At 48.5% G+C, this 19,833-nt stretch overlaps 8 protein-coding genes across 8 annotated transcripts; 5 read left to right on the top strand and 3 right to left on the bottom strand.

Annotated features, from left to right (window-relative positions):
- Positions 1-215: 215 nt before the first annotated feature.
- N7457_001520 (phosphatidylinositol 3-kinase VPS34) lies at positions 216-2,994 on the bottom strand (the record flags this gene model as incomplete). The annotated part of the gene is made up of 2 exons (XM_057172566.1): positions 216-2,847; positions 2,903-2,994. Coding segments are annotated over 2 exons (2,724 nt in total), but the record flags the coding sequence as incomplete, so codon positions are not given.
- Positions 2,995-3,264: 270 nt separating this feature from the next.
- Positions 3,265-4,694, top strand: N7457_001519 (non-structural maintenance of chromosomes element 4 family protein; the record flags this gene model as incomplete). Its single annotated transcript, XM_057172565.1, has 3 exons — positions 3,265-3,559; positions 3,619-4,461; positions 4,513-4,694. The coding sequence occupies 3 exons, from the start codon at positions 3,265-3,267 to the stop codon at positions 4,692-4,694; spliced, it is 1,320 nt and encodes a 439-aa protein (XP_057036468.1).
- A 742-nt stretch (positions 4,695-5,436) lies between these two features.
- Positions 5,437-6,387, top strand: N7457_001518 (uncharacterized protein; the record flags this gene model as incomplete). Its single annotated transcript, XM_057172564.1, has 2 exons — positions 5,437-5,566; positions 5,699-6,387. 2 exons carry the CDS (start codon positions 5,437-5,439, stop codon positions 6,385-6,387), a joined length of 819 nt encoding a protein of 272 aa, XP_057036467.1.
- Positions 6,388-7,256: 869 nt separating this feature from the next.
- Positions 7,257-8,180, bottom strand: N7457_001517 (ankyrin repeat domain-containing protein; the record flags this gene model as incomplete). The annotated part of the gene is made up of 2 exons (XM_057172563.1): positions 7,257-7,731; positions 7,795-8,180. 2 exons carry the CDS (start codon positions 8,178-8,180, stop codon positions 7,257-7,259), a joined length of 861 nt encoding a protein of 286 aa, XP_057036466.1.
- Positions 8,181-9,769: 1,589 nt separating this feature from the next.
- Positions 9,770-10,480, top strand: N7457_001516 (MARVEL domain-containing protein; the record flags this gene model as incomplete). Its single annotated transcript, XM_057172562.1, has 5 exons — positions 9,770-9,832; positions 9,886-10,057; positions 10,111-10,295; positions 10,350-10,396; positions 10,447-10,480. The coding sequence occupies 5 exons, from the start codon at positions 9,770-9,772 to the stop codon at positions 10,478-10,480; spliced, it is 501 nt and encodes a 166-aa protein (XP_057036465.1).
- A 1,140-nt stretch (positions 10,481-11,620) lies between these two features.
- On the top strand, positions 11,621-12,187 carry N7457_001515 (uncharacterized protein; the record flags this gene model as incomplete). Its single annotated transcript, XM_057172561.1, has 1 exon — positions 11,621-12,187. One exon carries the CDS (start codon positions 11,621-11,623, stop codon positions 12,185-12,187), a length of 567 nt encoding a protein of 188 aa, XP_057036464.1.
- A 698-nt stretch (positions 12,188-12,885) lies between these two features.
- On the top strand, positions 12,886-14,947 carry N7457_001514 (LCCL domain-containing protein; the record flags this gene model as incomplete). Its single annotated transcript, XM_057172560.1, has 2 exons — positions 12,886-13,391; positions 13,453-14,947. The coding sequence occupies 2 exons, from the start codon at positions 12,886-12,888 to the stop codon at positions 14,945-14,947; spliced, it is 2,001 nt and encodes a 666-aa protein (XP_057036463.1).
- A 534-nt stretch (positions 14,948-15,481) lies between these two features.
- Positions 15,482-19,261, bottom strand: N7457_001513 (Molybdenum cofactor biosynthesis MoeB; the record flags this gene model as incomplete). The annotated part of the gene is made up of 8 exons (XM_057172559.1): positions 15,482-15,724; positions 15,793-16,277; positions 16,331-16,702; positions 17,194-18,399; positions 18,465-18,567; positions 18,644-18,967; positions 19,011-19,174; positions 19,231-19,261. 8 exons carry the CDS (start codon positions 19,259-19,261, stop codon positions 15,482-15,484), a joined length of 2,928 nt encoding a protein of 975 aa, XP_057036462.1.
- Positions 19,262-19,833: the final 572 nt, after the last annotated feature.

Here is a 19,833-nt window from a genome sequence, read left to right as displayed (position 1 = left end):
CTAGATTGGGTATCCTAGCTTTTGAAAATCGATAATATTGCGCCGTGTTCCATGAGAAAGCAAAAGACTCTCCCTGTAATGAATCCCAATGCACCGTGACGACTCTGACCTAGGAGGAGGGGGAAAAGAGAGAGTTAAAAAAAAACCATGAAAATGAAAAATCGGCAACAAAATCTCTTGGAAGCCCTCAAGATCTAACCAAAACGTTTGTGGGTCTAGGCTCGCCAGCCTTGCACGAAATCATGCAGGCGATCAATCACAACGCCGAAGATAGCGTTAACGCTATCCGCAATGAGTTGCTCGAAGTGACGGATAGCCTCCTCCTCGGTCATTTCGAGATGGAACCGTTCTTTTACTTTGAGGACAGCTTTGTCGGGCTCCACTCGAATGTCAGGGATATTGGCATCCACCATCAGACTGAAGAGGTTGAGGATCAGGTTGGCAGACTTGCGCAGCGTGGTGTAAGCGGTGTAGCAGTACTGTTTGAACTGCAAATAGTGTGGCGAAGTTGTACCACCCATTCCCTCAACCATTTCCTTGCAAAGTTTCATCATGGGTGCAAAGGGTTTCGGGTCACGACCGAGAATGAAGCCAAAGTCGGCGTGGAAGAAGTGACCATCCGGCGCTAGAAGTAGATTTTCGAGATGCCGGTCACCAACACCGAGAAGGTACGTGATGACACAGTATCCCGCGCATGATTTGATGTATGTGTCCATTGTCTCCTTGCGGACGCCAAGAGGCTCATTATCATCTGGATTATTCACCTGTAGATAGGCGAGAATGGATTTGTACTTGGCGGATGCGGCAGAAAGGGAAATTGAAGGAATAAATTGCACAGCGCCGGCTGTTGCGCTGGTGGCAAGAATCCGATAAGGAGTCAATTTCAGATCAAGATTCTCCTTTTGCAGAAGACGATCCATCAAAATGATAATCTGGATGACCAATTGATCCTGGCGAAGATCATCGCCGACTTTGAACAGCATCGGATAACGTTCACCGTCAGACGTCTTGAATGTGATAAGCAACGGAGAAAGCGTAGATTTGAAGACGTTTGATTCATCGGGGTATAAGCCAACCACTTGGATATCGGGGTTTAAAGGCAATGGCAGGGGTGGATCAATGTTGACTAGGTCGTTCTCAGGGTCACGGAGATACTTTTTCAACATCTCGATCTTGCCGACTCTGTTGTCACGCGAGAACCGGACATCCTTGGCAACCTTGGAGAGCACTGCCACCATTTCACCTTGATGTAACAGTGTCTTTCTATGCTCAGGATGAATCTTTTCCAGTTCGACCATGAAATAGTATTCAACTCGCGCAAATAGACGACGCTGAACTGCATCAGCATCATCGAATTCGACCATAAGATACCAATGTAGATAATTTCCAAGTTTGAAGTTATTAGCTGCGCGTGAAATCAAAAAGTGTGCGAGTGAAGACTCTTGAGGAGCCGCGTCTGGATTATTATCAGGAGTCGCGTCATATTTCAGAGCCTGCACCAATTGAAGAAGATATAAAAGCAACTCCTCATCATCCGCTTTTCGCAGTGTTTCCACGGCGTATGAACGGACAGCAGGATTGTCAAAAGTAGGACCGAGAATCTCCAAAGCATCATCCACGTCAATCTCGGTCCACTTAGGGAACATTTCAACGGCTTGCCGTGATTCCCCGACATCCCGCCAGTTGACCGATTTGACGAATTTGGTCAATGCCTTCTTCTCTCGGGTGAGATGATACCTGAATCGCCATATTAGATCCTTCTCTTCGGCAGTGAGGTCTTGCGTCGGTTCGTAAGAGATAATCATATTGAGATCATCTCTGATTTTAGGGTTAGGCTTCAGATCACGATCCATGATACCAGTTCGATGGCTTCGTATCAAACGCCGATGCTTGTCCTCACAGGGATTTCCGATTTGACCAACCTCGGGATCGTAAATTTGAATGACGTTGTGAGGATCGGCATAGGCAATTCCTGGTCCAAATTGAACCTCTGGAACCGGTTTAAGAGTCGCATTAGGATGTGGAAGTGCATTTTGGGCCCAAGATGAAATGGGCGGAGGAGGATACTCATGATCAGCCCATACAATTGGATGATCAAAGCGTGGAAACTCGACGTAGAGATTGAAATACTCATCTTCGAGGCTTTCTTCGTCAGAACTATCGTCTTGGCCTTTGCCGTGCTTCGAGCCCTTTTGCAGGATTGTATCAAGTTCAAGGGCACGCTTTTGAGCCGCTTCATCCGCGTTTAACTTCAGCTTCTCCAACTCACGGAAGAGCAATTGATCCATCCAGTCAACACGGGGGATCTCGCCCATTTCATGTTTCTTGATCAAGACCTCCACGCGTTCCAGTTCTGCTTCTTCGGGTGACTGCTGAGAAATATCACGAGTATTCGGTTTACGACGCTTAGGCGGTGGGACAGAGGGGGTGGAAGTCGAAGCGGACCCATCGGCATCCTTGTGTAGGTGAACCTTGCACTTCTGTCTGCCCATCTTCAATTTTCCATCTTCGTCAAACAAAGTGATAGTAGTTCCGCCAAATGGGATGTGGGTAATCCTATCAGCGGCGAGTGGAGACAAATCAACTATGGTAATTGCTAGCTGAGCATTGCGCTCTGCATCCTTGATCGACATGGGCAACTCGAGCCATTCATTCCATACTCGATTGGCTTTAAACGGCTTGTATTTGGTTTTCATTGGCACGCCCAATGGCTTTGATTCTGACCATATCTGAGCGGTCACGTAGAGGTCAGAGACAGAGTCTTGCACAGAGGCTATATGCCGCAACTCGGCATTTTCATCAAGAACGGTGTACGGGATCGGCTTCTGCTTCCCCTCTAAGGAGCCACTGTAGTTGCGTTAACGAGGCAAAGGTCTCGAAATCCCGCCCATGGAGAACATACATCTTGATTCGTATAGGTATGTCCACTTGGGTGGTTACAGCAAAGGTAAAGGCTTCCATCTCTGGCGCCTGTTCGGAGAGTGACAGGTTCCATCTGCGTCATGGCCGATAAGCAAGCCAACGCGGGGGGTCACGTGTATGATCTACGCGACGCGACAAAGTCAATCATCCCGCGATCAACGATTGTTGCGACAGATCTTTTTTTTTAGAGAGCACAACCGTGTATTCCTTGGTTTTATTTTTGGTCAGACAAAACTGACTACTGTGTAACTGTCTTGTTCCATTATTTGCGACTTTTTCTGTTTGTTGAATTTTCTTTGTCTCTAGCGCTCTCTCATCTGGCACTACGAGTGCTGATCGAGTATGGCTCGTTTCACTCACACACAACTGGACGAAGCGACCACACCACGTCGAGTATCATCAACCGACGCGTCTATCATCGATAAAGAAAATCGCCCGCAGAGCGTTGATAAGAGATCGAAAACGGCGATGCCACTCTCGCACCAGCAGGGTAAACGGCGGCGACTGGCCGACCGTGATTTGAATAGCCAGGTCGGGCAGTCCGAGAGTGACAAACGATACTATGATCCCGATCAGGACCCCGAAGAGCGCAGAAATGTTAGAAGAGGACTGAGAGACCTCGGAAGGGAGCTGAACGGTAAACTGCTCTATCTGTACCCGCAGAGACCCGACCATGTGCTAACAGCTTTATCATAGATACCCGGGGCGAGCTTATGCAACCTGGAAATGATGGAATCTTCACCATTGTCGAACAAGCAAATCAATTTTACGCCAACGTGAAGCAGACCTCGGACGCCACACTCGATTCGCGCCTTTTGGTCAATGCCGCCGACCTATCGCATAAAAAGGCCGCCCAGCTCGCCCTCGGCGATACCGCCGCTGGCATTGATGTAGACGAATTTGTCTCCAAATGTGTGTCCTTCATGCGTCGCGGTCCAAACAATGCGACAGCTTCTAGCAACGGAACCCAGGGACGCCGAGGGCGACTTGGTTGGAGCCAACGCGATCCGGAGGCCAGCGACGAAGATGATGCTGGCGATGCGATGAACTGGGACACGCTCGGACAGGCTGCCTGCTTTCCTTATAATTCTCGACCAGCCGTTTCGGGGTGGTTATTGGGGCCGCTATCACTACAGAAGCGTACAAGGCAACTCACACAGCGGAGAGCACATGATCGCATCGATCGGACGCAAGCTATCGCACCTCAAGAACTGGGGCAGGAGGACCTTGGTCAGCAAGAGAATGCAAACCTCACTGTGGTGTGTTCCCAGATCAATAAATTGTTGGCACACCACCAGGACGAGGGCCTGAAACTTGCCGAAGATGCTCTTTCCGGAATGGAGGACATTACTACGGAAAAGGCTCAGGAGATTATGGACAAGTATAATGTCGCAGATGACGGGGGAATTCCTCTCTTCCGTTTCTGCATTAATCCAGAGTCTTTTGGGCAGAGCATTGAAAACCTGTTCTATGTCAGTTTCCTAGTTCGTGATGGCACAGTGGGTGTCTCTACTGATAGTCGCGGGCTGCCGACTCTTCGTAAGTGTGTATTTTTTATAATTCATTGGTCAAGTACTGATAAATTGACAGACGCGGCGGCACCATTTGCTCCCAGCGAAGCCCAAAAGCAGGGTATACAGAAGCACCAGACTGTTTTCAGCTTGGATCATGAAACGTGGGAAGAATTGACCAAAGTGTTCGGTATTAAGGAGTCGCTCATTCCTCACCGGGAGGAGACACAAGCAGAGACCGGCACAAGTTGGTATGGCTAGGCTTTTGATGATATTAACCCATGAGTCGATATGTTTCTTGCAAGATACCCCTTTTATTTTTTTCGACTTGCATTGATAGGTCAATTCGATGATTTAATATTATGCCGTGGACATCACATTTCGCATTTTATGACATCTAGCATACATGATCTTAGGGTGATATTAAGCGTACTCTTAATCCCATTAGAGCTCAATCCAAGTCATGGCAACAAGCATAGCTGTTCGGTGAGTCAGCACTGGCAATGACCTCGGGACCTCGGGACGCTGGTAGAGCTTCAAGGTTAAGAAGTGCATGTACATAATTCAGCAGCCTACCAGATTTGTCATGTTCTAGGCCTAGCCCCCACGGGTCGTGAAAATACCCACAGACTGTCTAACTAAGCATTTCCTATAGCCCTGTCTAGATCGAAAGCTCTAATACCCGATGTGCATAAGTTTACGCCTTGGTCAGCGTGGATGATAAATCCGGCCAGGCCTGATGCAAAGTGGAGAACAATGTGGCAGATAAGCTGCCACGACGTCATCCGATCTGGTCTCGGAACTCCCTCAAGCCAGCTTTTCAATCTTCATTCATTTTCTAACACAATTGAGCTTCTCTCTTTGATATCTCCGCCTCAGCATTCAACGTGAGAACCCCAGCTACATACGACACACTCTTCAACGGAGATATCCAGCCAGAGGGCGCAACTCTCATCCTCAAAAAAGACAAACAAGACCCAGGAAAAGGGAAAGGTGGTTCAAAATGCCACAGCTTTTTCCAACCAACCCTTCTGCGACCATGGTCATCCGCCATGTGACGCCAGAAATCGTGACTATGAGTCTACCATTCTCGCGGTTCGGACACCTGCAGTTTGGTGGACGAGGGACGCTGGGTAAGTGTCGATGCTCTCAAAGCCCACCTACTAAGCGCATATCAGCACAAGTGACAGCGTATGATGTGCAGCCATGTCAAGTCCACAGAAGCTCCTTTATGATCTCACACTGATTTTTCTTGCATGCGACAGTCAAACTCTCCAGCGGATCCCTTGCGGTGTTCTCGCCCGTCAGCCTAACTCCCGAAGTCCGCGAGACAGTCGAGTCTCTCGGTGGAAACGTCAAATACATCGCTGCGCCAGATCTCGAACATCATCTCCATCTCACACCATGGAAGAAGGCCTACCCCCACGCAGAGATCCTGGCGCCGGAGGGCCTTTACGAGAAGCGGCAGTCAAATCCGGAGTACCAGGATACTCCGTTCAAGCACATATTCAAACAAGATGACAAACTGCCACGGTCCATCTCAAAGGAGTTTGATGCCGAATTTGAGAGCGAGTATGTGCATGCCCATGGCTCGCGAGAGCTCGTGTTTCTGCATAAGCCTTCGCGCACGCTCATCGAGGCGGACTTACTCTTTAATTTGCCTGCTAAAGAGCAGTATTCCAAGAGCTCCGAAGGTCAGGGAATGAATTTCTTCACCAAGCTTCTTTTGCCGCTGATGTCTGTTGAACCACCGGCTACATGGCAAAGACGGTTTTCATGGTATATTCTTTCTTCAAAGAATCGGACAGGTTTCAATGAGTCTATGAAAAGAATTGATCAGTGGGACTTCGATCGCTTGATTCCCTGCCATGGTGATACTATCGAGACTGGTGCCAAGGGAGTATTCCGTGATGTGATGGTATGGCACCTGAAACAGAAGAACACCCAGGATTGATTTATCTCTTCACCCTCACTTTAAATTCGCTGTATGGAGCATGTTGAATTTTCAGGACTTACAAGAAGCCTTTCGGGCCGGGAAATATATCTAAGGGTGCTAATACGGCAAAGCTTGCCGTCTCTAGTGCTCGATTTGTAATAATAGTGATTGGTCAAGCTCTTTTGTTTCAGCTAGCGCACAATAAAAACAAGTAAATTGTGGCACCTCGATATTGTACTGACACTGAAACCAAATCCCCCTTTGGATACCCTTGCACAAGCGATCACCACCAGTTTCTGCGCCCCCATTTTAAACTACCACGAACTGTGAACAGAATCTTTGGGGATGCCTGTCGCTCAAAGACTAAAGGTAGCTGTACTATTTTCGCAGATTTTATTATATAATACAGATTATGGGATAGTGCGAATAGGGTTGTGGTGATGGATGAAGGACGGGCCTTGTCCAAAGTGGCAGCATTATATAACCGCAGGTCGAGGTCTCTTTTGGTTGCTGGAGTCTCAAGTGTTACAGCTCTGGCATTGGTTGTTCAGCCTATGGACCAGGCGGCACGGAGCCAGAATGCCGGGGAGATCTTAAGCAGAAATCAGGCACTGCATGGTTCGGCATCAGTGAACCAACGGGGAGAAGAAGACGAGATGAGAGAGTTCATTCAGCTAACAAACCTTGAAGATTTTGAGGCCGACTTGTACACGAGGAAAGACGGTGAGCACGGAAGAAGCATATTTCCGCGTACCAACGCTGACCTAAAACGAGAGAGAAAAAGTTGATACAAATCGGGAAAAGAAAACTTATTCGAATTGACGGATCAGGCATTCCAAAGGTCAAAAAGGTACCTGAAGACATGTAAGCAAAGTGAAGAAATCGAGTTACTTCCATTTCTCTAATTCCTGAATGACTTCCGAGTGATTCGACATTTGCGCATACTGCAAAGGTATACGACCTTTTGTATCTTTAATATCCTGGTTGGCACCTTTGCTGAGCAAATAGCGAACTACATCGACTTTTCCTAGTTCAGATGCTCTGTGCAGGGGTGTTCCGAGTCCCATAAATTGGAATAACGCCCAAGATGCGTAGTCTTCGTGAACGGTTGCATTGATGGGTGCGCCTTTCTCTATGAGAAGCTTCAGAACTTCGATAGCATCTGATCGCCGTTCGATGGCATGATGGAGGAGTTGGCCTTTTTGAAAATTTCCACCACGACCGAGTATGAGATGAATGACGGAAATAGGTGCGCTTTCGACAGCAAGCGAGAATGGTGTGAGATCAACAACACATTGTCGATTGGGATCAGCTCCATGATCAAGAAGCCAAGCTGTCATTTCCTCATCCGTAACAGCATATCTAAAAAATGATTGTAGCTGAGTTTATTAAAATCTTAGCACATATGGGGATCATTAGTCTCACCCTAGTAGCGGAGGTTTAAGCTCGCTAATCGGCTGATTGATATCCCACCCATTATCAAGGAATGCTTCCAGGGCATCTTTTGCCTTCACTTTTATTGCTTCAAAGGCATATAGTGGATCCACTGGCATGCCGCGACGAAGGAGCTCCTTGATGAATTGAGTGCTGTTTCGTTTGACGGCTTCAATCATAATACCAGACAATTCGCATATGTCGAATTCATCCGAAAAAGAGCATGACGAGTCAAGAACTTCCTGGAATTTCTGCAAGTCTCCACTAACGCAAAAAGCGTTCATTTTTTGAAGCAATGCGGGTAATATTCGGGTTAGAATTTGAGGGTAGTCGCTGGATTTGACAGGAGGGTAATCTGGCGGAGGCAGGACGTCCATAATGAAATAGGTCAATGAAATAAAATTCTAGCAAAATCTGATAAGGGTTTACTAAAGCTTAGGTGAAGTGTGAAGTACGTATTCTGCACATTAGAAGGCGGCGCGGGAAGGGGTATTTATGTCGTCCTAGAGGGTTTATAGGGTTTGTATCCTCTCTAAGGGCCTTAGGCTGGTAGCTCGTGTCGGAGCAAGAGGTCGGCATACCGGAAGATCAGTTTATCATATATATAGCATTTGTGATATTAGTAGGATCTAGTCATATTTCCTACGAGAATACTCCGTAGTGGATATAGAAATACAGAGTTTTCAATATTATTGATTGGACCCCTATGTTACTTGATACGACATCAGTTGACACACTATGTCTGCCTAATCCTACGGTGAATCCTCGCTTATCACGAACGAAAAAAACGGCTGTGCGATGAGTGATGTTACAATGATTACAATCAAGAATAAATTAATTTGTTCCTAACCCGATATCCAACATGAAATAGGTACGGAGTACGGAGCACGGAATAAACAACATCAAGCTTGCAAAGGTCCACATCATGGCCCCACGTCATAGGGCTGATGGGAGGGCCAGGGTCATATGACCGAAATGAAACATGATGTCAGTGTCGTCAGAGGTACAACATTTCGCTTCAAACCGGATCTTCATTGTCAAAGTAATATCCAGAAAGAATCACCTCGCACCTGTCAAATACCTAGGTACAGTAGGCTGCAACGATCGTCCCTCTACGTAAGTGGATCCAAATTCAACCCTAGATCAAATCAGCGCTATCGCCAATAGTCAATGGATCGACAATGTTTTTTTTGTCAACGGGACCACCGATCGCTGTATTCCCGAGGCCCATACCTGAGTATTCATAGAGCAAGCCACGGAAGTATAACACGTTCGGTGCAGAAGACTCGTATTTCGGGCCAGCACATCGTATCGGGTTGGACACGCCCTAGCATGGGGAGGCTGGGTCCGGGGAAGACAGGGATGCGACACGAGCAACGTTTGCCGGGTGTCTAAACTACCACGGGGGGCTGTGCAGCATGTACTTTTGCGATGGACACTCTCTGCCTAGCAGTCTATAGGCCCGCTCCTTGCTCCGATCGGGTGTTGAGGGGCATTCAGCCACAGTCCGCATCAGCGGTCAGTCCGCCACGCAAAAGTAGATCTCTTACCCACCCAAGCCATGGAAAATGAGTTGGGCACGTTGAGTTTCCCATGCATTATGGCCAATGAGAATCCTGGTTAGTTCGAAGAAACTCGTTGGACGAAGCATCTGGAACCGGCCTGACAACATGAATGAGGCTTGGATCGACTCGACTAGTCGTGTCTAATGCAAGCTGGGCTTGGTTTTAGGTTCCTTCAAATTGCATTTTGGAATTATTATTGGATTTTCACGTTCGGCCCTTACTTTCAAGACGCACTGCTCGGAGTTTGCCTGTCTGTGCGACCTTGGACACGTTATATAGCTTCTCGTTTCCCCCATCTCAGCCCACGCTACATCTTCCACGAGCGTGTCGCATACTGTTCTTAGCCAATCATATCCGTTGATACCATTTCATCAATATCCAATTATTCTGACACTTGAACCATGCCCGTCATCTCACGTCTCGCGTCTATCGTTCTCCGCGTTGCGGAAATTGGGTTCGCAGCTGTGGGTATTCACGGGTTACATGTGCTCAAGAACAGCATCTTACTCTTTGACAGGTCGTCGCGGGCATTATTGGACACTATCTTGCTCAGCTCGACAACAGCAACGCTGATATCGACTGGTGGCCTCAGTCACGATGGATCTACACTGAAGTGATTGCCGGCTTATCCATATTACTGGGCCTCATATGGCTGATACCGTTCTCATCTGGATTCTTTTCTTGGCCATGTACGTGCTGGACACAACCCCTTGTCAATCATCTAGTACTGACCAATAACTAGTCGATATCGTCATTTCACTCGCTTGGTTCGCTGCTTTCGGTGTTCTGGTCGACACCATCCACAAATTGCCCTGTGGCAGCATTTGGTCCTGGCAGTTTAGAGGCAACGACACTTGTGGTCGATGGAAAGCAGCTGAGGCCTTCAGCTTCCTTTCCGCTATCGTCTGGCTTGTCTCCGGCATCGTGGTATGTGATTAGGGTGTCCCTTCCACATGAATCAAATCATTAACCAGGTTATAGGGCATTTGGTTCACTTTCCGTGTCCGCCGAAGCAACACTGACGCGGTGTAAGTGATATCGCGTGGTTTCCGTTATTTGACACTAACATACTGAACAGTCACCGCCGCCGTTGGGGCCGTTCCGCCGTCTAAACGACATCGTGCTATCTAGCTGCAAAGGTCTACACATGAGCAAGGGTCACCACAATTTGGCCATACCCGATCAATTATGTGGGTCGCCGGCCATGTCTTACCCTTGGTACAATGCCAGTGAAGACTCGCAGTGAGATTTCGTGCCTTTATGATTGTCATGCTTTCTCGCTCTTTTGTCGTTTGGTTCCCATATTCAGGAGACAAACGAATTACGACTTACGTTGATACCCTTGGTCGAATACTATTTGGTGCTTCGGGTGTAATTTTGGCTTTGCTTTTGCTGTCAAGTCGCTCATTCTGGAACTTATCGCCAATACACATAATTCTTTTGACATAGAATACCCACTTCCGAGGCTTCAGGGAACCATTATATCAGTTTGTATAGATATAGAAACTTGTATACGAAGACTGAAGCTGGGGATGCCCATGTTGCTCAACGACAGAGCGGGATTGCGCAGGATCCTCAAAGTCCTCGCGCTGTCTTCGAGACTCCCTCGCACAACTCATCACATGGCTAGACGCGCAAGATCGCCCTGATGATTGTTTTCCTTCCAGTCTTTTGAGTTACCTGCTCGCTTCTTTGCCATTTATCTCTGCTATATGATTTATATTGCTTTTGCGCCCAGGTAGCTATCAAAGGCCTATCTTGCCCAACGTAATACCACTTGCGTTTGCTTCGCCTTTTCTTGTTCTTCCTTTGATCTCCAAACCTCCGCAATAGACTTACCATTGTCTATAATTTCCGCTCTATGGATATTCCTTTGATCGTTTATCAAGCTTTCAGCTATCTCCTTGCTATTTCAAATCAGTACTACCTGGTTCGTGTAACAAAGATCGCGAACAGGGCCATTGTGGCTCCTCTCTTTGCTGTCTATGTTCTCTTTGTCAACTTATTGCTTTTGATACTTTATTTTCTTTCTTCTCTCTATATTTGCATCGAAGGTCTTATTGATAGGCAGAATAGCGGTAGGAAAGCAATATAAACAGTCCAAGTTCCCCGGCGCGAACCACTCTCACCACCAAGAAATCTCCCAGCCTCAAGCGTCCCTGATTACCTACGTTTACTGACTTCCAGCTTCGCAATCCATCAGGATTCACCAATACCGTTTTTTCAAGTATCCACAAGAAAAGATCTCCGCCATGCAAGACAACAGTTCGGTTCGGCTCTTCGAGGCCGAACGCCGCGCATTCAAACACTACTGTCACGAGCTCAAGGACGACCTCTTAGAAAATAACTTGGCATCCCAGCACGAGCTCAACCAACGGCTATATCACATTCAACTCTCCTTAGAAAAGCTCCGCCGTGCCGGGCAGATGATGGCCATCGATTGCCCAGCGAGCGAGCTCTCCCAATCTGTCCCCATTAACTTTTTCACTGCTCTTGTCGAGCGTACCAATCAAGTCCCTATGACGGAGTTTGATTGGGCCTGCTTCTATACCCAGGACACTTTGAACATGCTGACCAGTGATTTCATGGAAAATTCAGATCGCAACGTTATTGCCCGCCACATCGAGAGCCAGGCAGTGCTTTGGGATTTGAACCTGCCATTTCCTCCCACCCTCTCCGGCGCCAAGTTCTCTTTCCCGCCTGTTCCTGTTAATGAACACCAGATTCCTTGGCCCGGCCGTTTGACGCCGCGTGTTCGCCCGGTTATTGATCGCCTTGAGACTATCCATGAAGAATCTGAGCCTGAGTCTGAGGGCTAGTTTCATGGTAAGCTATAAATTCCGGTCGTTGATATCATCGGTTTTCGCCATTATCCCAATCTGGTTAAGTATTCCCAATATCCTCTTTTTGCATTTGATCTCATCAATCTTATTTTGTTTTAGAAAAAGAAAGTCAACAAACACACGAAGAAACGCTAACAAGATAGCCTTAAATACTTGCCTCTAGTGATCTCGCTCGCGTGCTTTCATTTACATATTTCCTTGTGTCTCGTTAAAACAATACATTCTTTGGATATTACTTCTGCTCCTCTCGAATGTAGAGTAATGAACTTCTTTTCGTTCTAACAATTCGTGATTGGCCATATAATAAGTTAATAACTAGTTCGGGATATTAATAGGACTACCTATATGCATCATGTAGTTAATTCCAAGTTGGGCACCGGACTTGGTGTGGTGATCGACGGGAACCTCGGAAACACCTGGGCAGCAGCCTTCAAAGTTAAGTTGCGTACGTTTAAGGTTTGTCCTCATACCTGTATGCATTAGGTATACCGTATACACTAGATATAGATATATTTACATATATTCACGCTGGGTTTCTTCAGACTGTACTGAGAGACGAGGTGGGCAGTTTAATATGGAATGGATGACTAAAAGCCAAGACATCTGAGGCCAAATGGTCGCCAATCGCCAAAGAGGCATTCCGCACCTTCCTGAGGACTCCAGTAAATATAAAAATGCAGTCGCGACCGGGATCTCCTGGGGCAAACGCCCGATCTCCCTCGCCGGATCAGCAGTCAACGTCCAACTATCCCTTGCAGGAGATCGGGTCGCACTACAAGGACGAGGCACGCGACAGCGATGAACTGAGCCTGGACCTAGAATTGGGCGACGTGCCACTTCTGCCCTCGGAACGGCACGGCATGGAAGCCCCTGAGGCTCAAGAGAAGTTGACGCGCGATCCGCCGTTCTCTTGTACGCCCTCGGGATTCTGCGCATGGCTGCGGGGGCCGAAGCCGCCGCATGTCTATCACATTAACCCTTGGTTCCCTCGTTTACAGGCTGCGCCGGCGCGTCTGATTGATCGGAAGTTTCCACGCAGGAGTTCGAAAATTGCCCTGCTTTTTGGCGGTCTGATTTTTTGGATTGTGGTCTTTTTTGCATGGTTGAAGGCTTCTGTTGCGGGTCAAGATATTCCGGGGTATGGGCAGCCTGTCAAGCTGTCGTGTCACAATAGCTTATGGTGTGTTTCTATTTTTACCTCCAAGCAGCCTTATCAGATCTAAACTGAATGTTCAATTTAGGACCAATGCGACGAACTGTGGATTGAATGGCGATCTTTGTCGCCCATTTGAGGACCAATCCTTTGCATTCCGCTGCCCCTCTGGCTGCGCGGCGGCGATCCTGCTGGAGCCATACGTTATTGGTGATCAGGAGCTCAATTACCGACCGCTAGTTGTCGGCGGTAAACCGTTCAAGATAGATGGTCGAAATAGCGGCCTTTACCGCGGCGATTCGTCGATTTGCGCCTCCGCCTTGCATGCTGGTCTAATTGATGATGCCACAGGCGGATGTGGTATCTTGCACCGCACCGGGGAGCAGGAGAACTTCCATTCCATTGAACAGCATGGAATCGAAAGTATAGAATTCCTCTCGAGCTTCCCGACGTCGTTCCGACTCACCAAGGATGCCTCATCCCCAGACTCGGATGAGACAAAGTCGGTCGAGTGTTCTGATGTACGCTGGTCGCTATTCGCCTTCACACTGATCTATACTACTTTCCTTTCATTGGTTGTGACATCAGCTCCGGCATTTTACAGCATGATATACTTCATAGTCTGGTTCCAAGTCGCCATGGCATCCGATCCGCCCATGGGGAGCTACTATGATCTCGTCTCAATTGGGCTCGGCCGCTTCCTTCCCGGCGCATTTGTTGGATTCGTGTTGTATTACTTCTGCGTCCGGCATACCCTAAACAATCTGGATGCGCACTGGGACAAAACCGTCCTGTGGCTGGGCGGGTGCTGGGTCGGCGCCCTGAACACAGACACATTCGATCGCATTCCGATCTCTCGTCTCACCCCCCACGATATTCAACAGCAACCAGGTGCCGTGACAGCTCTGATCATCATAGTCTCATCCCTCATTGCCATTGCATTTGGTCAAGCACACTGTTTCCGTCGCGAGGGTCGCTTCTTTCCTACGATAAGCATCTACGGCGGCCTTGTTGCAATTGTTCTCATTCTCGTCGCCGTTCCGAACATGAACCTACGCATCCACCACTACATTCTCTCCCTTCTCTTCCTGCCGGGAACAACCTTGCAAACGCGACCCAGTCTTCTATACTCAGGTATCCTTATTGGTCTTTTCATAAACGGCATCGCCCGCTGGGGCTTTGATTCTATCCTTCAAACACCAGGAGCGCTCCTTGATGGTGCCAAACTTGGTACCATCCCTCCAAAGATTTATCCCCCCTCTTTGACAGATGCGAACAACCTTGTCTTCTCGTTCCCGGATCTCGAGTCCCATGCCGACGGCCTGAGTGTTTTGGTAAATGACGTTATGCGCTTCCAGGCCTTCCGGCCTAAAGATGGCGAGCATCTACCGGACTTCACTTGGTCCCGTACTTATCCTAATGAGGTGGAGTATTTCCGTTTCGGCCTCGTACATACTAATGCCTTGGGTGGCCTTTGGTACGAAGACTTCTCCACTCCTGCCGTTTGGGGCAATGATGGCAACTTCGTTTTCCATGATCCTGAGATACCTACTCCCGAGGATTCTGAATCAGAATCCGAATAGAGAAGTCCTGTATATGCCATTTGTATATATCCTCTGTTGTTCGACATACTTATCCCTAGATTAGCGGCGCATCGGCTTTCGGCTTTTTGGTTAATTTTATCTTTTATTCTGGTTATGTTTATGCCTCCTTCTGTCCCTAGCCATATTTCTCGGCCAAACATTCGGAACATAATTGCTGCCTTGGATCGGCAAATAGTGCATTGTCGATCGTTCGCTTGTATCTATCCACGGTGCGTGAGGCTGTTAACTGTGTTAAAGCTCCTAAATCGACTACTTTTTTTTGCATGAAGTAGGTAGATATGGTCAAAATAAAGTACATGTAGGTAGGTATATGTAGGTCTGTACCATACTGTTACTGACTTTGAATACAAGGAATTTTACTTCACCCCTCACACTCCACACAAAGGCGAAATAGTAAATCCCGAGTATTGCCACGTTTGCCAAAGAGGGTTAATAGCAGATTGCCAGACCGTGAACATTATCTCATTGAATTACATATATCTATAAAACAGCGACTGTGAAGAACTATCACTATCATTCCTTGAGGTAGTTCCGACACGAGACCTGTACAATACTTTGCTTTCCGCCATTCTCGATAACCAAAGCTGTGAGCTTTCCCCCCTTCACACAACCCGAATCAAGACCCTTGGTAAATGTGCGGATAGAAAGGGAGGAAGAAGCGTCATGCCCATAGACAACAGTCATGGTTTTCGACCGAGGGTCTTGTGTAGAAGCCTCGAGGCGCGAATATAGTACGGATTGATGCTTATCAAACATCTAGATCAGAAAAGCGTCAGTTTCACAGCAGAATAAAAGAAAACGAAGAACAGATGACAACTCCTCACCTTTGCCCAATTCATGCCCTTCTTTTTCGGACTCGGAACATGCGTATCTAAATCAATAGTCCGCATGGTCATCACGCTTAATAGATCCTGCTTCTCAAGCTCAACACCTGGGACCAGTCCAGCATGGACAACGACCACCTGGCCCATTTTTGGCACTGGCCCGACGTTCAGAATCACTGGGCAATTCTCCAACCACTGGACTTGCTCGTCACTCAGAGACCGTGCGAGCGCACGCTCGTCACGCTCTTGTGATGAAAGAGACGATTCCTCGCCAGCGGCGGCTGCGAGAGTTCCGGACTTCACCATTTCATTTCGAAGCAGTAGTATCCTGTCCTCGTGGTTCCCGCGAACACTAGACGCCGAATGCTCTCGAGCTAGGTCAACGACTCCTGCACTGTCTGGTCCCTTGTTGATCATATCACCGACAAAGATCAGGTGGTCGCCACGCTTTTGGTCGAAGGATACTTTTTTGAGAAGTAGCATCACTATTGCGAGCTCGTTAGTTCGAAGTACTCCTCGTTATAGACATATAACGTACATTCTTCTTTACAGCCATGCACATCGCCCACAATAATAAGCCGTTTCCGCCTCGCTGCTCCGGCGTCATGGCTCGTAAGGTCTGTGGGTACTAACTTTGAATCCAATGTACGGATAGGAATCAAGTTGTCGAACAGAGGCGACGAATTCGTCCCAAACCACCGTGTCTTCGATGTCGGATCAAGCGACTCAGTCAACGCACCCTCCTCTTCTAACCGCGGAGATAGAAACCTTCGCCAAGCAATACATGCGAATAAAAACAATGCGAAGTAGATCAACACATAACGCCGGAATCGCGGCGCAGAGGGTATCGCAAGGGTCATCTGGACCCATCCCGGGGACTTGGTGTTGTCCGACGGGGAGCTGGGATATCCTTCATTATGTTGCGATTGCCATGCATTTGGGGTGGAGTCAATCAGCGGGCGGGAATGTTGTGAGAGCTTGTTTGTGTAGGGATGGTGGGTCGTAGTCGCGTGGAAGCCGTTATCTGCGCTGTCTGGCGCGGAGTCGATTGGGTGGGAATGTTGAGCCATGCTTTTGCGCCCGAGTCGGGCTTGAGATGTTTGGATCGGCGTGTATGCTTTATGCGTGTCGCAGTGATCTGTAATAATGAGTCCAGGACAATCCAGAGGGAGATATTAGGCAGAAGTTAACCCTTGCGGATCTGACGAGGGTATGTATACCCCGGGGTCCGCTTTCTGGTAGTGTGAGACCAATTGTTTAGCGTCACGCTTCTAGTGCTTATTTTTGGGGGAAATTTTTCGTTTAATTCTCGTGTTCATGTTGTGCTTTATTTTGGTTATTCGTATGGCTATCCCCGGTATTGCTCGTAGGCCTCGGCTTCTTTCATCCGGAGGTTAATACGCTGGAGAACAGTCTCATCATACACCTCCTCTACGTTTTTGCCACCCTTGAGCACCTCTTTCTCGTGTCGGAGAGCCTCCTCTTTAGTCATGCAGACCATGTCATTGAGGTTCATGGGGATAAGCTTTTGACCCTCCTTTTCTAGGCTCAAATCCATGTTCCATCCGTGAGCTGGAGTTTTCCAGGGAACAAGAGCCAGTCTGTTAGATAGGCCACTGACCGCACTCTTTCCCCGATACACTTCCTCCACAATGAATGCGACCTCATCTTTGCTGAGGGGACCGCGGAGTCCCACGGTATCTTGGCCAGTAACCTGTTTGACCATTCGTTCGTGCAAGGTTAGCAAAGCAGCCATGATGGTATCGTAAAGTTTCTCGCGGCCCTTAGCGCCCATGTTATAGTCAAGTGGGTAGCCAGTAATAGTGCAGATAACGTGGTTGGCTACAGTGTAACCAAAGACAGCAGGCATGGTTCCCAGTACGGGAAGGATGCGGGCTCGGAAGTCAGGAAGAACTCCAAGCTCACCAACTTGACCCTTGTTGAACTCATCCTCAGGGAGGGGAAGAAGAGTAGCCTTGCCCGGACCAGGCTTTTCGGTCGAGAACACAGCTGCGATGCCAGACGAAACACCGAGGAGCTTCAGTCTGCGGCGTGTACTGCGGGAGAGAGGATCTTCAGTGCTCAGGGAGATATCGCCGACCACAACGCGAGTAGGATCCGACTTGCATCCAGCGCCCATTGACGAGATCACGGGGAGGGAGTTCGAGTGGCAGTAGTGTAGCAACTCTACCTTGGAAGTAATGTTATCGATACAATCCAAGACGAAATCCGGTCGACGGCCTTCTCCATCGTGGGTCAAAGACCACGGACCAAGGAGGTCGTCAGACGCTTCCTTTCCATAGAGCTCGTTTCGACAATCGAAGATGACCCACGGTGCAATTTGTTCCAATCGTCTCCGGATGCAATGAACCTTCGGGGTTCCCACATCAGCCAATGTCGCAAGAGCGTGTCGGTTCAGCGATGATAGCGTGACTTGATCGAAATCGATGAGTCGGATTTTAGACACGCCGGATCGAGCCAGCGAGGCAGCGGCATGCGAACCAACACCACCACAACCAACAACGACAACAAACGATGATCGCAGCTTTGCGAGGCCCTCGTCCCCGAGGAATACACGGTTGCGAGCGAGCTGTTCAAGGATCAAGTCTGTCGCAGCGGAACAGGCCGAGTGAGAAAGGCTCGTAAAAAGTAATCATAGAAGGGCCACATACCGTCATCGTAGTCTCCCTGTTGTGCCCTGCGAGCCAGAGCTGCACTGCGCTCATCTTCCTTGCTCAGGGGAATTCCATTGGATGCAGCGCCAAAATCAGTGAGCTATAGTCCGACAAATCAGTCTCTTGTCCTCTGTCTTGCTTGGCATTCGATGCATAGCCTCACTAGCTCAGCTTACCATCTCTGCGGGATGTAAATCATCGATACTTGGGATCGAAGCTTTCAGGTCATGAACAGCTTCCTTGCGCCTGTATGACTGGTACCCAAAGATAGCACCTGCGACAGCTGCTCCCGACACGACAGCCGCAGTCGCAAGCTGTCCATGGGCTGAGCCAGCTTGACGCTGGAGCCAAGAAGACATAGTTGCAAGCACACCCGTTCCGCCCTTATCCTGACTTTCTATTGGTGTGGCCTTCTGTCGATCAGCTTCGTTATATCTGGTGTCCAAGTCGTCAGAGTCGAATCCATAGTCGAGGTCGGCGTCGCTGAGCTCTTGCCACCACTTCGATGTTGAGGGGGCCATTCTGTATGTGGGAGGTACTTACCGTCGCAAAAGGACTAGGTATCTGGCTTGGGCCGCTTATAATGAAGTGTATATGCAAGCCAATGCGTTCATCGGTAGGACCAAGATTGCTATCACGTGCTATAGGCCTTCTGCCGGCAGAAAAGTGTCCTCGATCGGACCTCTGGCGCACGTGAGCAGCACCACCTGCCGTAAAGATGAGGCGGTAGAAAAGGCGGTAGCATGATAGCTACCTGTCGCACCCACGCGCTTCGCTTCTCTGTCAACATTCATGCGGACCTTTCATTGGCGACAACCCGGTCGATTACTGCCCTTTTTGCGTCTCATCTGCTCCTATATCCTCTCAGGCGACAATAAGTTGTTTCTGGCAAACCGATGCAGTCCTACGGGCCTCGATGTCAGACTGCGAAGACAACCGCGGTCCACACGCAGCTTGACATTGAACCCTGGGCTTCAATACTGGTCAATGACAGCCCACTTACTCTCGCTTAAGGTGACATAGCAGCATCCGGATGCATCCAACAACAGCGCGTTTGCTAGCCCTCTTTGCTCCGCATCCCAAGAGGTATGTCTGTCTAATGTTTCCCCGTATTTTTCGTCCCTATGCAGCTCCAGTGGAACATCCTGTGTCAAGTCTTGATGACGATAATCCTCACAAGAGCTTCTCATGACATGTCGGTTGAATCAATCCGTCGGACTGTGGACTTCATCCCCCTGATGCTCAGAGTGGAAGAAGACATTGATCCAAAATTGAGTGATTGAGAAATGAACAGAGATCTGAAGAGACTGTGCATTTGATATTTCCTGTTATGTTGTATTATGCGTCAGTGCTTGAGTGCATCTAA

The sequence above is a fragment of the Penicillium paradoxum genome, assembly GCF_028828445.1.
Source record: "Penicillium paradoxum strain IBT 22861 chromosome Unknown utg000002l_segment0_segment0, whole genome shotgun sequence".
Lineage (NCBI taxonomy): Eukaryota > Fungi > Ascomycota > Eurotiomycetes > Eurotiales > Aspergillaceae > Penicillium > Penicillium paradoxum.
The sequence above is the reverse complement of the archived record's forward strand: the minus strand, read 5'-3'. Positions and strand labels throughout refer to the sequence as shown.